Source organism: Poecilia latipinna, unplaced genomic scaffold, assembly GCF_001443285.1.
Source record: "Poecilia latipinna isolate Pla-1442-1.1 unplaced genomic scaffold, P_latipinna-1.0 Scaffold664, whole genome shotgun sequence".
Classification (NCBI taxonomy): Eukaryota; Metazoa; Chordata; class Actinopteri; order Cyprinodontiformes; family Poeciliidae; genus Poecilia; species Poecilia latipinna.
Genome location: NW_015113280.1, coordinates 92,327 through 106,460, shown reverse-complemented (window position 1 = coordinate 106,460; position 14,134 = coordinate 92,327). Strand labels below are relative to the sequence as shown.

General features: G+C 40.5%; 1 protein-coding gene across 10 annotated transcripts in view; it reads left to right on the top strand.

The window, feature by feature from the left end:
• The window catches only part of chd3 (chromodomain helicase DNA binding protein 3), a 69,116-nt gene that overhangs the window by 37,995 nt on the left and 16,987 nt on the right, over positions 1-14,134 (top strand). For 8 of the 10 annotated variants that reach the window (XM_015044181.1, XM_015044182.1, XM_015044183.1 and 5 more), the window contains 12 exons: positions 574-707; positions 816-960; positions 2,322-2,484; positions 2,604-2,761; positions 3,982-4,174; positions 4,272-4,382; positions 4,454-4,588; positions 5,354-5,462; positions 6,156-6,288; positions 9,611-9,806; positions 12,009-12,172; positions 12,474-12,600. In XM_015044181.1, the coding sequence (XP_014899667.1) occupies positions 574-707; positions 816-960; positions 2,322-2,484; positions 2,604-2,761; positions 3,982-4,174; positions 4,272-4,382; positions 4,454-4,588; positions 5,354-5,462; positions 6,156-6,288; positions 9,611-9,806; positions 12,009-12,172; positions 12,474-12,600 (1,768 nt within the window). The remainder of the gene's footprint in view (positions 1-573; positions 708-815; positions 961-2,321; positions 2,485-2,603; positions 2,762-3,981; positions 4,175-4,271; positions 4,383-4,453; positions 4,589-5,353; positions 5,463-6,155; positions 6,289-9,610; positions 9,807-12,008; positions 12,173-12,473; positions 12,601-14,134) is intronic. The other 2 variants (XM_015044178.1, XM_015044174.1) reach the window with 2 other exon arrangements.

The following is a 14,134-nucleotide window of genomic DNA, read 5'->3' as shown; positions in this document are numbered from 1 at the left end:
TTACGTTACAACCGTAACCATCGATACTTTTTTGCTGGGATTTTCAACTGTTTGTATAAATACACATCTGAAAAGTGTGGAGTGCATTTATAATAAGTGATATTTTGTTGAACAACCTTTGAGTGCAAATCTTTCGGGTTCTGCCTGTAATAGCGTTGCACTTGGACAGGCTGAAGTTTTTATCAACTAAAATGTTTTATTTTGATCTCATCTGAACGGAACGTCTGTCCTCCATAGATTTACTGTCTATTGTTAAACAGCTGAGACCAGAATTGATCTCTAATGGGGTAAAGAATGCTTTAATACAAAGGGACATCACACTTTTTTGATGTTTATATATAAAACTATGAATACCTTTTCTTTGACTGCACAATTATGTCTTGATTTGTCGCTGTATGCCACAAATCCTCAGTAAGCTACAGTGAAGTTTGCAGTTGTGTGAAAAAAAAAGTAAATAAGTTCAAGGGATTTAGATACTTTTTACAAACTACAGGTGTTTTTTTTTCCCCAGCTCTTCAGCTGTCCTCAGCGCCACTTTGCAGAAAAATGAAATGCTTCTTATTCCCTCGATAGGTTCTTGGTTTCAACACACGGCAGCGCAAAGCCTTCCTGAACGCGGTGATGCGTTGGGGTATGCCGTCTCAGGACGCGTTCTCGTCTCAGTGGCTCGTTAGGGACCTCAGGGGGAAAACCGAGAAGGAATTCAAGTAAGCAAAAACAACAAAACACCAAGTCTGTTTATCTTCATCTGACTGAGTAGTTTTTTTTTTTTGGTTTTTTTTTTATCAACTTATTGCCTTTTCTTTTTCATGCAGAGCTTACGTGTCTCTCTTCATGCGCCACCTGTGCGAGCCGGTCGCCGACGGGGCCGAGACGTTCGCCGACGGCGTCCCGAGGGAGGGCTTGTGTCGGCAGCTCGTCCTGACGCGTATCGGCGTCATGTCTCTGGTCAAGAAGAAGGTCAGAAAATGACAGACGGGGCAGAACAGAGACGGTTGTGACCACATTTTGGTTCTGTTAATCTGAAACAGGCGGTTTGTCAAAAAGACAAAAGGAGAACATGTCAGGTTTATAGATGTCAATTGATGTTTTCCCTTTGGCTAGTTTTGTTAGCACACAGTGTGTCCGCGTCTTAAAAAGTCTTAACTTCATGACATCTTTCATTCACGGAGGCATTAAATGTCTGAAATTCATTTTTAAAATTAGCTGGCCTGTAGTTAATCACAGGTCTTAAGTTTTGTCTAGACTGGACTATTAAATCTTGCATATTCTGTTTTTTTGGGGACTTTTCAGAAAATGTCTGAGTTGCACTCAGTTAGCTAGCTAGCATTTCTGTGTCCATCATGAGTAAGTGCAAATTTATCACCAGTTGGCAGGACGAAATGCATACATTTCTGTGGACATAAGTCTTGCATTCCATTCATAATGATCGTAAAAAGGTCTTAAATTTGATTTAGTGAGGCCTGCAGAAACTCTGTTGCAACTAAAAAAAAAAGCCCAAAAAGACAACATCTCCCTCAAAGAACACACAGTTCTAAACAGTCTGACCAGAGTTAAAGCCCATTTGATCTTTCCTCCTCTGTTTTTTTTTTTTCTTTTTTGCCCATTCTGTTTCCCAATCATCATGTAACACCACAGGATGATGTTTAGTCTAACTCTGCCCAAAGAATGAGACCCTCCTGATCACTAACAGCAGTCTGGAGCTTTTAGAAATGAGTTTTTAAACAAACGTTTCAGACCGAGGGGTGACTGCGGCTCGGGCGACAGTGTTGGCTGCAGCGCGTCGAGTACAAGCGCAAAGTAAATAATTGTGATCAAAACTAAAATTTCCGTAAATAAGCATGCTGGAGGTTCCTCAAAACGTCAGCCAGTGCAGTCGTTTTCCCCCCCTGAAACAGAACAAAGTTGGATTCTGATATTTAAAATTCAACATCAGTCAGAAAACAACTTTGATAAAAATGCATGTTGACTGGTTAGAAACTCTTAATTGCTGCAGGTGGATAACAAAAAAGAATCACACAAATTCCAAACTTCTTTCTTGCAAAGACCTCCGGCGAGTTGTTTTGATTTCTGCAGCTTCCAGTTTGCCAGTTTACTTCATTTAAACATCTTCCACCCAGTTTGCGGTCCAACCTGTTTAGGCCTGCAGCCGTCCTGATCTGCTGTCTGTACCGAGGGGAAATGTTTGATAAGCTGCCAAGTCCAAACGGCATGCCATTGGTTTATTTAGGGGAAAAAAATATATATTATAATTGATAAACTATGCACTCAGGCTTTTATTCAATTTCTTTTTTGCTCTGTTTTGGCTTCCTCGTGCCCAGATCCAAGAGTTTGAGCACATCAACGGACGGTGGAGTCTTCCGGAGCTCAAACCCGAGGTCAGCGTTGACAAATCCTCCTCCCGGGCCTCCTCTCCCGCCGCAAAGACTGCGACTCCCACACCCGACGCGAGCTTCAACAACACGCCGTGCACCTCGAAGCCAGGTAGCCGACGCGACGGGCTGTAGATCCAGCAGGGGGCGCTCCAAACTAAAGGCTCCCCGGAGTTGGACTTGTCGTTCACGTTTGTTTGTTTGTTTGTTTGTCTGTCTGAACGCACACAGCGACTCCTGCTCCCTCGGAGAGGCTGGAGAAGAACGGGAAGGAGGGCGAAAAGGAGGAGGAGAAAGGGGAGGCTGATGCCTCCGCGGAAAAGGAGAAAGTGAAGGAGAAGGAGCAACAGAAAGAGGTGGACGGCAGCAAGACCGGCGACGCCGAGGAGGTGAGGCAGTGTCCCTAGAACCTCAGCCACTCAGCTGGAGTAAGAAGAAAGTCTAAATTATGTGAGATTCACAGAAAAATTCAACTACCGGAGAATATTTTCCTAATTTTCACAATTATAGCATAAACTTTTATATATAATTATAGGCTGGTGTCAAATAAGGTGAAAGTAAAGCCAAAACATTTAATGACCATTGTACACATTTACAAACACAAACTTGATTTATTGTTTTTTTTATTATTATTTATTCAATCAGTCATCAAACAGTTTTTTTTTTATCCATACTTCAAAGCACTGTAACAATTTAAACAGCTTGACTGAAACCGTGCAGACAAAAACACGAGGTTCATATTTATGCCTGTCCTACACGTCAAATTAAACTAAATTAATATGAAAAGCTCAAATCATTTCACTTCTTACATGTAAATCAGTAAAACGACAGAAAAGAAACAAAATAAGAACCAGATGCAACACAATCCGAAGTTATTTTACTGTAAAGACATCAAATATTTTCTTTCTCTAAAATTTTATGAAGACTCAGTAATGAACAGGTTGACTCCTAGGCCAGACATGTTTTCCAAAAAATATGACCTTTATGCAAGAGCTGTAAGGAGTAGCCCTCTGGTAGCAGGAAGTGAAGAGTTCCCCTTCCCAGTTTACCGTAACCCATACAGGGAACACCGCAAGCATGTGGAAATAGGTGACGAGATCAGATAAGAACGAAATGAGGCGATTTTGGCTCCCCCGGAAACCTCCACATGTGACAAGAGACTAACACATCGTCAGTCCTGTGGCAAAACACGGCGGTGGCCGCATTATGCATTTCTTCAGGAGCGACAGGAAACCAGGTCAGAGTTGATGGATGAGCTAAATAGAGGAAAACTTGAAGAATCTGTGTTAGAGGTCGCAGCCGATAAACAGCTACAGGGGAGAGGTTTGGCTCAAAACATGTTGCCATCTCAATAGACTCCAGCTGTAATTGTAAAAAAAAAAAAAAATCATAAGATGTCGTGTGGGTTTATTACATAAAATCCTAATGAATATAGACTTCAGTTTGTACTTTTATTCTAATGAAATCTGAAAAGATTTTGGGGAAAATTTGGTGGATAAACCATCGAGTTCTACAACCAGATTTGCTTATGACTTTTCAAATAACTTAAAAGCTTTGCGTAAAATTTTAGAATATACTAAAAATGATTGCGTCACTCTCTTCTTGGCAGCTTTCGTCCTCAACAAAAGAATCGTCGCAGAAGGCACCGCCGAGTCAAAAGACGGACGGCAAAGAAGAGAGTAACACCAAGGAGGACGACAGGAAGGAGCCGACCGAGTTTTCAGCATCAGAGGAGAACAAACGACAAGAGGACAGCAAAGAGGAGAGTAAACAGAACACAGACGTTACGGAAAAGAAGTCAGGTGAATCACGTTTACGCTGTTCCGCATCGATGGATAAAAATAATATTAATAAAAAAAAAAAAAGATCTGTGTGACTTAAGAGAGCTTGCACTTGCAGAGGGAGAGCAGCCCGGGGAGGACAAGGAGAAAGAACAGAGGGACGAAATGCAAACATCTTCAGAGGCAGCAGAAGCCAGGGAAAAAGCCGAGGCGTCTGACCTGAAGAGAGGTGCGATAGCCTTCTTAAGAATGATGGAATACGTGCGTTACTTTTGCATAAGTAGGTGTCTATTTTTGTAGCAGAAGAGGTCAAAGGTGAAAGGGATGCCGGGAAAGAGATCAAAGCAGCCAAGGAGGAGACGACAAAGGGTAACGGGAAGCCTCAGACCGAGCGGCCGCGCTTCATGTTCAACATCGCAGACGGCGGCTTCACAGGTCAGCTCTGGGTTTTTTTTGGCTTTTATAGAAGAATATTTTGTCACTCACTAAAAAAATGATCTTATGATTGAAGTAACATCGATAAAAAATCCCTGAGCTTCACAATATAAGGACTTTAGTCACAGATGAGGGCTGCACTGCTGTTGAATTGTAGAGGCATTTGCCTGGTTGGATGTGTGATTTCAGCTATTTACACATGACATTTGGTGAAAATACAGAACTAAGAATGAAGCAACATCTTTGTAAAAGTAGGTTGTGTTATGTGGGATGATATTTCATGGGAAATGCAGTGTCATCCTTCCAGTTATTAATGACTAAAAAAAACTCTTTTATTGGGATTGCATACTTAGAAAAACTCCTAAATTTGTAATGACCGCATGTTATTTGCAGTATATTTACTAGTTCATTTTAATAGTCAAGTTTTTCAGGAAAATACATTCAACTTCTACTTTCTTTTTTTTTTTTTTTTAAAGAAAAACATGAAAGAGAAAGGCGTAATTCAGGAAATACTTTTAACCGGTTGACCGAAACGTGTCCAGTTGTCTAAACAACATAAAATGTCCCACTTATACAAACATGTGACACATAAGTCCTGCTTTCAGAGGGTTCAAAATTAATATCACCAAGGAGCCAAATTTGCCCCGAACCTGATCGTGAACCCAGAAAAGCTGCGGGTGTGTGTGGCGGAAAAACACACCTGCTGCAGTCGGGACTTGGGAAGGTAAGCGATCTGAAAGCGGTCTCGTTGTTTTCCTCCTGCAGAGCTGCACACTCTGTGGCAGAATGAGGAGCGGGCTGCCATCTCCTCGGGTAAGATGAACGAGATCTGGCACCGTCGACACGACTTCTGGCTGCTGGCGGGAATCGTGGTGTATCCTTGACAGCGGTTGCCCAGGGGATGACCCCGCTGTGTTTGTTTATGGTTTTTTTTTTTTTTTTTCCTCTACTGGAAGTCAGTTGATGTTGTTCTATACAGGCAGTTTTTGGATTAAACTGGTACCAGCGTGTTCACGCATCCTTAAAAAGTCTTAAAGTCTTAAATGACTTAAATTAAATTTTAAAAAAGTAAGTTTCCCAGGAAAACCATTAATCACAGATCTTAAATTTTGTCATGGAAGGGCCATTTAATATGGTTGGCTGGGCTGGAATGTTCTGTGACTCGAGGTGGTTGAAGCTACCGCTAACTAGCTGCTAATATAAGCTAATTTCTTATACTAGCTTAGATTAAAGAAAAGCTGCGGGTTATCTTTATTATCATTTGCACAAATTTATCATAAGTGCCACGACTATCATGAGTAAGTGAAAATTTGTACATTTCTGAGGAGGTCCAGGTCTTAATTTCTATTCATATGTCTTGGCACTATTTGCTAAGCTGCAACCTAATAATATAAATTAATAACATACACAATACACATTTATGCTGCGATTTGTTTGTACAATAAGCTCTCGTCTCTAAATACTAAGTCAGAATCCGAAGCTGTGACATTCGCTTTAGTTGAAATTTCCTAAACAGGAGCTCCTTCTCTGACTCAGACAGTTTAATAACCCTTGACCTGTTCACCAGACACGGCTACGCTCGCTGGCAGGACATCCAGAACGATCCACAGTTCGCAATCGTCAACGAGCCGTTCAAGTCGCAGGCAAATAAAGGAAACTTCTTGGAAATGAAGAACAAGTTTTTGGCTCGGCGTTTTAAGGTAGGATTGTTTTTTTTTTTGTTTGTTTTTTTTTTACGCTTTGCGTTTGATGTCTGATATTAGAGACATTTATCCAAGTGTTTTTCTTTTCTTCACATTTTCACTTCACAAAAAGAAATGGTTTTTATTGCTAAAAAAAAAATAAAAAAGGGCTAAAACGTCTCAGTATCTTCCGTCACCTGACTGCGTCCAGCAGTTAAATGACGGATGCCCCAAGGCCCACATATCGACTGAGTGGTACTGCTGACCGCTGCACTTCTGGAAGGGCTCTCATCCTGTTTTTGAGCGGTTTGCATGTTTCAGATCCTTCCCTCAACATCCTCATTTACTGTATCTCCAACTCCTACTGTTTCTTGCCATCTCCCTTTTACCAAATTCTTCAAGTTTTTCTTAAATCTGGTGACAACAGTGCACACACACATACATAAAAAAAAAAAACGAAAAGTTTCTCATAAATTTCCCTCCAGGATGCCGTCAGCTGTAATTGGTTGTGTAACACAACTCCCTGTTTTGGAACACTGCTATATATAGCCAGGTTTTCCTGGACTCACTACTAATTCACAGGTTGCCTGAATTAGTCATGAAATGCCTGCAATACAGTTGTAAACAAGAGTGGAGTCTATATTTTTTGACTCGGGGCTCCTGGGTTTTCTTTTATTCATGTTTGACGTGTTTCACATTTTTCTTTAACAGTGTGCCAAATAGTGCAAAGAGAATATTTCTGAGTAAACTCGCATTTTATCCGAGGCGCCGACTGTGTCAGTTTAATGCGGAAGCTTTCGTATTCAGTCGATGGCTTTCCACTGTTATTATAAGCATTAAATTCATCCTGAAATTACACAAAGTGTTCAGAAATTACATTTGACTGAAACCTTGAAACAATTCAAACGGATTTTCCTAACAACTTTAAACGTTTTAAGGAAAATGAGACGTAGATTCCTCGTTTTTTTCTTTTTTTTTTTTTTTTTTTTTTCCTCGTCAGCATAAATAAACTCATTCTGTTCCCGAGCGATTAATCCCTTGTCGATTGTGCATTACTCGAAAATAAACTAGCAATCAAATTCTTTGCTCCATCTTTTATGACCCATGTGTTGTCCTGATAGAATCACACATGGTGAGTAGAGACTGGCTGTTGCACACAGGATACAGAGTTTCAGATTACAGGAGAGGAATGTCAACAAGACGTGTTTTTACTGTGGAAAACGGAGCATGAGCGAAAATATACCCATTTTGGACACTACAGGTGTCTTTTTTTTAACTTCTATTATTATTATTATTATTATTATTTGTCTCCTATAGAGTTTGTTTTCTATTTTGGTTTAGGTGATAAAGAAACAAAAAAAAAACAAAAAAAAACACCAGTTCAACTTGCTGCAGGTCAGCCCCTTAGAAGTTGACGGTTTACAATGTCACTAAGTACTTCAAATTTAAGATTGAAATTTTGCGCACATTGTTGCATATTAGAATATTCCTGCACAAGTACATTCAAAACTAAATATTAGGACGCCAGCAACACTTATTACATGACTTTACTTTATAAATCAATAAAATAATCTGATATTCTCAATACCAAAAGTTGCTGCGGCCAATTGATTCCTAGAGCTTTGTCTCTCTCCCTGGAAGTAAATAAACTTGTGCCAGTGCAGAAACTTTTTACATAAAATATGGAGCACTGTGTAAAAAAAAAAAAAAAAAAAAAAAGGAAAGAGGAAAAGGATAAAGAACGTTTTTTAAAAATCCGATTTCCAGCTCCAGGAACTGTTAACTGTAACAGCGCATCGTTATTGTGAGGTAGAGCTGCGTTTCCGTTGGTCTGGAATGTCAAAACTGGCATCTGGGAACGATGCGTTGTGAGTTGGAAAACTACTGTGAGCCGATCCGAGCTGACCTCGGCGCGTCCGTCCGTCTGTCCGTCCTGACCCCACGTCCTTCCAGCTGCGCTGCCAATAGGACCGGAATCGTGCTCGTTTTACGTTTTCAAACAATAAAAAAGCATTTTCACAATTACAGATCGTACAGTACTGTGTGTCCTTTATTTATGACTGAGGAGCGTGTAAAAGCAGTTTATTTTTGTAACTTTTGTACCCGTGCCATCCATATTACGTATTGAACTAGGGGTGACACGGGAACCTTCGCCTTTCCTGCTTGATTGGTTGTTTATGTTCAATTTTCAGACTCGGAAAATGAAAAAAAAAAAAAGTGGCTTTTTAATACTTCGGTCAAACGACGACAAGGTCAAAGTAGCCGTATATAGCGTTTTCTCAAGATTTTATATTTTTCTTCCAGGGAATCAAAGTTTTTAATCTATTAATCAATCATTTAATGTTTTCTTTAATTTACTCCGCGAAGGTCTTACAAAACTTTTTCCTGGGATTTTGGTTAAGATGCTTTTATTACATCAGATCTTCATGGACTTTGTTGCATCCAGCTTGAAGAACACATTATCGCTACGCCGATACCGTCATTTCGAAGAACAACTTAAGATTTGACAAGACCTGCAGGTCTGGAAAAGACTGCTAACCGCTAAACAATTACAAGAGAGGGACCAAATATACACAGCACTTCATAATTTCCTTTATCCTCAGGTGTTTTTTTTAAAGTTTCAGTGGCTAATGTTGGGATTAATCTTAGGAACTTTTGCTTGTTTTGTGAATTAGCTAATCAAACAACTACATGTCCTTATTGTTCATATTTAGTTAATGGTTTGTTTGGTAACAAAAATGAAAACATGAAGCTTTGTCTTGCAAGTCTTGCATGACTTTTTTTTTTCTGGTTCTAGATGCATCACCTGGCAACATTTCTGTTGGTAAATAAGTTAGTTAGTCGTCTGAGATTCTCAGATAAAACAAAGCAAAGTTCTAGAGAGAGAGAGAGAGAAGAAACAATGTGTTGTTACCCCATTTCCAAGGAACAGTGAAACCAGCATGACATGACATTATGGTTAAGTGGACAAAAAAGAAATGAGGAAGAAAGATTTCCTGTATGGAAGAAGTGACATTTTCCTCCCACTCAGTAAATAGGAATTTAACATTTTCAGACCCGAAACTAAAATATCCCCTGTTACCTAATACCTAAGCTGAAGTATTTCCTGTGGAGATATTTAGCTGTGACACTAAATATTTAGTGTCACAGCTCAATAATCAATGTCAGATTATCAATTCTTCATGTAATACAAACATGTATTTTATTAGGTTTCTAACTTTTATGTCTTCATCCCAGATTTCCTCCTTTATGACATAATTTCATCCGAGCTTCCATCCGTATTGTCGAGCCCCAGGACTGTCGTTTTTCGATATGTAACGAGTCGTTTCCGTGCTGGCAGCTGCTGGAGCAGGCGCTGGTGATCGAGGAGCAGCTGCGGCGGGCGGCTTACCTCAACATGACCCAGGACCCGAGCCACCCGGCCATGGCGCTCAACGCTCGCTTCGCCGAGGTGGAGTGCCTGGCCGAGTCGCACCAGCACCTCAGCAAGGAGTCGCTGGCAGGGAACAAGCCAGCCAACGCCGTTCTGCACAAAGGTGGGTGACAACGCCGCCCCGTCGATACAGGACGCGGTTCTGGTCATGACTTTAGATGCACATCTTGGGCATGGGTGTGGTGTTCTTTTTTGGTATTTTATCCCTGATTTAAACTTTTTTTTTTCTTCTTCCGGGATGTAAAGGGCAATATGAACAATTATCGCAATATTTTGTGGTAATATATTACAATAATGACGGAAATGATTTTAAAAATATCGATTTAGGTAACTGTGTAGTTTGAAAAACGTTCCTATTTGAAACATTCTTCACCAGGACACCAGTCACTTAAAGAAGTGTGATTTATATCACTAAGCTGCACACAGTAACTGCATTTAACCATATCTTGGAATTCACTGATATTTATTGATGCTCTTATGGAAGAAACAGTGGTGAAAATGGTAAAGAAAAAAAATATCCCATAATACTGTACGTTTTTTTTAACTCAATTAATTGAAAATGACCTAGACAACAATAAATCTAATTTTTTATAAGAAATTTTTCATGATAAATGACACATTAATAAATATCCACCCTTAGTTGTACAACAGACGACTTCAGTTATTTCTGAAAACAAGAATTTCCTGCTGAAGTTTTGATTTACTGTGGGTTTTCTGGTCAACATAGACACAAATAGTCAAAGTTTAAATCGTCTGACCCCAAACAGTCACCCTGTGATTAAAGAAAATTGATCGGGGTGTTTAAGGAGAATCCATTTCCACTCCCAGCCTTCAGGTTTTGTTCTTCTGTCCCTCCAGAAGAACAAAACAAGATACATGCAGAGCCACAGTGGAATGGTTTAGATCAGATGATATTTATTAGTTAACATCTTGTGGAAAAAGAAAGTATGATGTCCAAATAAATATTTCCCCCTAAAATCGACAGCTAGGATCCACCTTTAGTCCTTTTAAAAAATTTATGGAGTATGACTTTAAGTCGAGTCTGGACCAGGAAAACCGACCGGCCTAAGTCTGTTACAGCTCTTAGATTTATGACCCTTCAAACAGCTCTCCAAAATACTGCCATGGCGCCGAGATGAAGAGGTTTCTGTTTTTTATTGCGATCTGTGAAGCATTTTCTGGGCAGGAAGGTGTCGCTGCTAAAAATATGAATGCAATCAAATCAGTTTCGTTGCTCATCTTTGACTCATCCCGGCCTGTAGTCGCCGTCGTCCTGCTTATTATTTTCCTGGAAAATAATACATTTTTTGAATTTGATGGAGGGTTTTTTTGTTTTTCTTTTGAATGAATAATAAAAGAAAAGAAATTAATGTGGCATTTTAAAGGTTAAAATCCTGAAAGTGATTGAATATTTGGTCATTTTTAACACATCTTTGGTTGTTGTGTTTTTGTGTGTGTTTTTTTTTTTTTTTTAATATTACGAAAACAGGCAGAATCATCAAGATGGCTGCAGAAAGTGTGTGGCGTCTCTGCAACATGCGAAGGCCCATTTATCTTAACATCACGTGACCCCGTGTGAATTAAATAAACTTTTTCTGATTTCGGTTTTTAGGCTTGTCTCGATTCAACTAGATCATCCAAAGACTAAAGCGTCTCTCATCAGAACAATCCCGTGTTGTCAGAAACCTTGTCACATTTTGGGATGGGAACTGACTTTAATTTCCTTTTTATAATTGACGGCGAGAAGCTCGGCCAAGGATGTTTAGGCAACCGGATTCAGGGAAAAGTCGAAGGGAAAAATTGGCAGACAGATAATCACAGGCAAACAATGAAAGAGATACAGATCAACCCATCTGTTGTGCAATCTTTCCTGCCGTGCCGACCGCACGGCTTTGCCCCGAGAAAGCTTCGGTCATGTAGAGAAGATAAGCTCTCGCTGTGTTAAGTGATGGCTCCAAACACTTCCTCTCTGGCTCCCAAGTGATCCCGTACGTGTTTGTGTTGCAACATTTATCCTCGTTTTTTATCTGAGCTTGTGATCAGCGATTAATTTCATGTAAGGATGTGATGAAAGAGAGATCAAGAAAATAAACTCTTATATCTGATAAATACGTTACTATCTAATAGTCAGTGTCAAGAGGGAAAAACAAAAAAGTAGAATTAAAAAATTTCTCTTTGGGTGGTTAAAATAAGAAATGTCGATTTGTTCGGGAAAACCGCCCAGCATCGTTTGAAAGCTGTTGTGTAACAGCTTCTTGGTTCATGCTTCTTCTTCTTCTTCTTCTTCTTCTTCTTGTCGCTGCAGTGCTGAACCAGCTGGAGGAGCTGCTGAGCGACATGAAGGCCGACGTGACCCGGCTGCCCGCCACGCTGTCCCGAGTCCCGCCCATCGCCGCCCGCCTGCAGATGTCGGAGCGGAGCATCCTCAGCCGGCTCGCCAGCAAGGGCACCGAGACGCACACGCCCCCGGTCAGCAGCCCAAACACACACACACACACACACACACACACACACACACACACACACACACACATCTCAACACACTTCGACACACTCACAAGCTGAAACCTGCTCCATTCGCCAGTGGAAAAGCAATAGATGGAGGGCGTCCAATGAAAACACACTGCCTTTTTATTCTGTCACCCACCTGCTCTTCTTGACTCCTCAATCACTTATTCAGCATTTCCTTCTCAGCTTGCATAACATCCAGTCAAGGTGCTTCTTTTGTTTTGTTTTTTTAACAACATGACTGTCTCCTGCCTTTGCGCAGCCCATACCGCCGGGACCCTACGCCACCCCTCAGAACTACGGCGCGCCCTTCACCCCGGCCCCGCCGAGCGCCCTGCACATGGGAGGAGCCAACTACAGCCAGATGCCGCCGGGATCCTTCATATCAGGTCAGTGTTTTACGGGTACTGGTTTGTCCGAAGCGGTGACACATAACACACTTTTGTGAATGAGCGGAAAGAAAGAGATGAGTTCAAAGAAAAAACTAAAACAAAAAAAAGGCATGATTTTCTGTGGATCTGATAATAACAGCAGTCAGAGATAATTTAGTGAAGCAAAACCCCACTGGGCTTGATGTGTGCGACAGTTTGGCAAGTTGATGATTTAAGAGGGATTTATGTGTCTTGGCGGGGAGGCGGAGGTTTGGAGATCGAGCTGTTGCTGCCTCGGGTGAAGGAACCGATTAGATCTCAGCGCGGCCTTCGAGCTGGCGTTTGTCATAAACCTTCTGCAATAGCAGTCATGAATACTCTTTTTATCTTCTGTTACATTTGACTTCACGATGAGGTAGCAAATTGGCCTGTGATTGCAACAGGAAACTGATTTATTGCTCTAAAAGCACAGAGACTTCCCCGAAAGAAACCCACAAACCTACATAATGTGTAATGTGACTGCAGAGGAGGAAACGCCAAAAACAAAAACACTTCATCCGGTTTATTGCTGACGTATTCAAACGTCTTGAACTTTTCCACATTTTGTCACGTCATCATCATAAACTTCAGCGTATTTTGCTAATATTTTAAGATGTACTAAAGTTATACTGGTGAAATGGAAGTAAGAGGATACATGCTCTTCGGGTTTTGTTTTTTTTTTACATTTAAAAAGTGTTCATGTGACTTCAGCAACTCAGGAAGCTGAAAAGAATTGTACTCCACACTTTTCAGATTTTCAACAACAACAAAAAAAAACATTGAAAACATAGTTTTTCTCCTGCTTCCAAACGATTCACTACTTTTGTGTTGCTCTAATGAAATCCCACTGAAGTTTGTGGCTGGATCATGTCAATGTGCGAAAAGGTTAAAGAACTGTGAATAGTTTCGCAAGCCTCCGTTATCTCCACCCTCACGGTTCTTCTGCAGGCCCCAGTGGCGAAACATTCGACATCGGTGGGTTCTGCAGAAGTGCTGATCCCAATAAAAGGTCGAGACTTGATTAGCTGGTAACTTGAGCTGTTTATGCTCAATAAAGCAAGATATAAAAATGGGCCAAAATGTGCTCCAATCATAACAGAAATGCCAGGAATTTTGTCTTTGTATGGTGCTGTCGCTGTGGGAAAAACATTTAGCAAAGGGAATTGGGGGGGGGGGGACATGTTCAGGCCTCCTAAAAAAAACCATAAATCTTAGTTTGTATTCTCTTTACTTAGTGTAATAGAATTATTTAGGTTTTAAATTAGTGGCATTGAGAACTACTTTGCTCTAGGAGGACTGTTTTTATATCTGCAGCACTTTATCACCTTGAGCAGCTTGAGTTGTAAAAAAAAAAAATAGGGGGGGGGGGAGAAGTTCATATCTAGGGAAAAAAAACATCTGTGGCAGAGTTTCTGATGTGGCTGCCAGAAAGACACCTGAAATAGACATCACCAAAAAAAAAAAAAAAAAAGAAAAAAAAAAAGGGGCTTCCTTTTTATTTTAGGAATTTTTA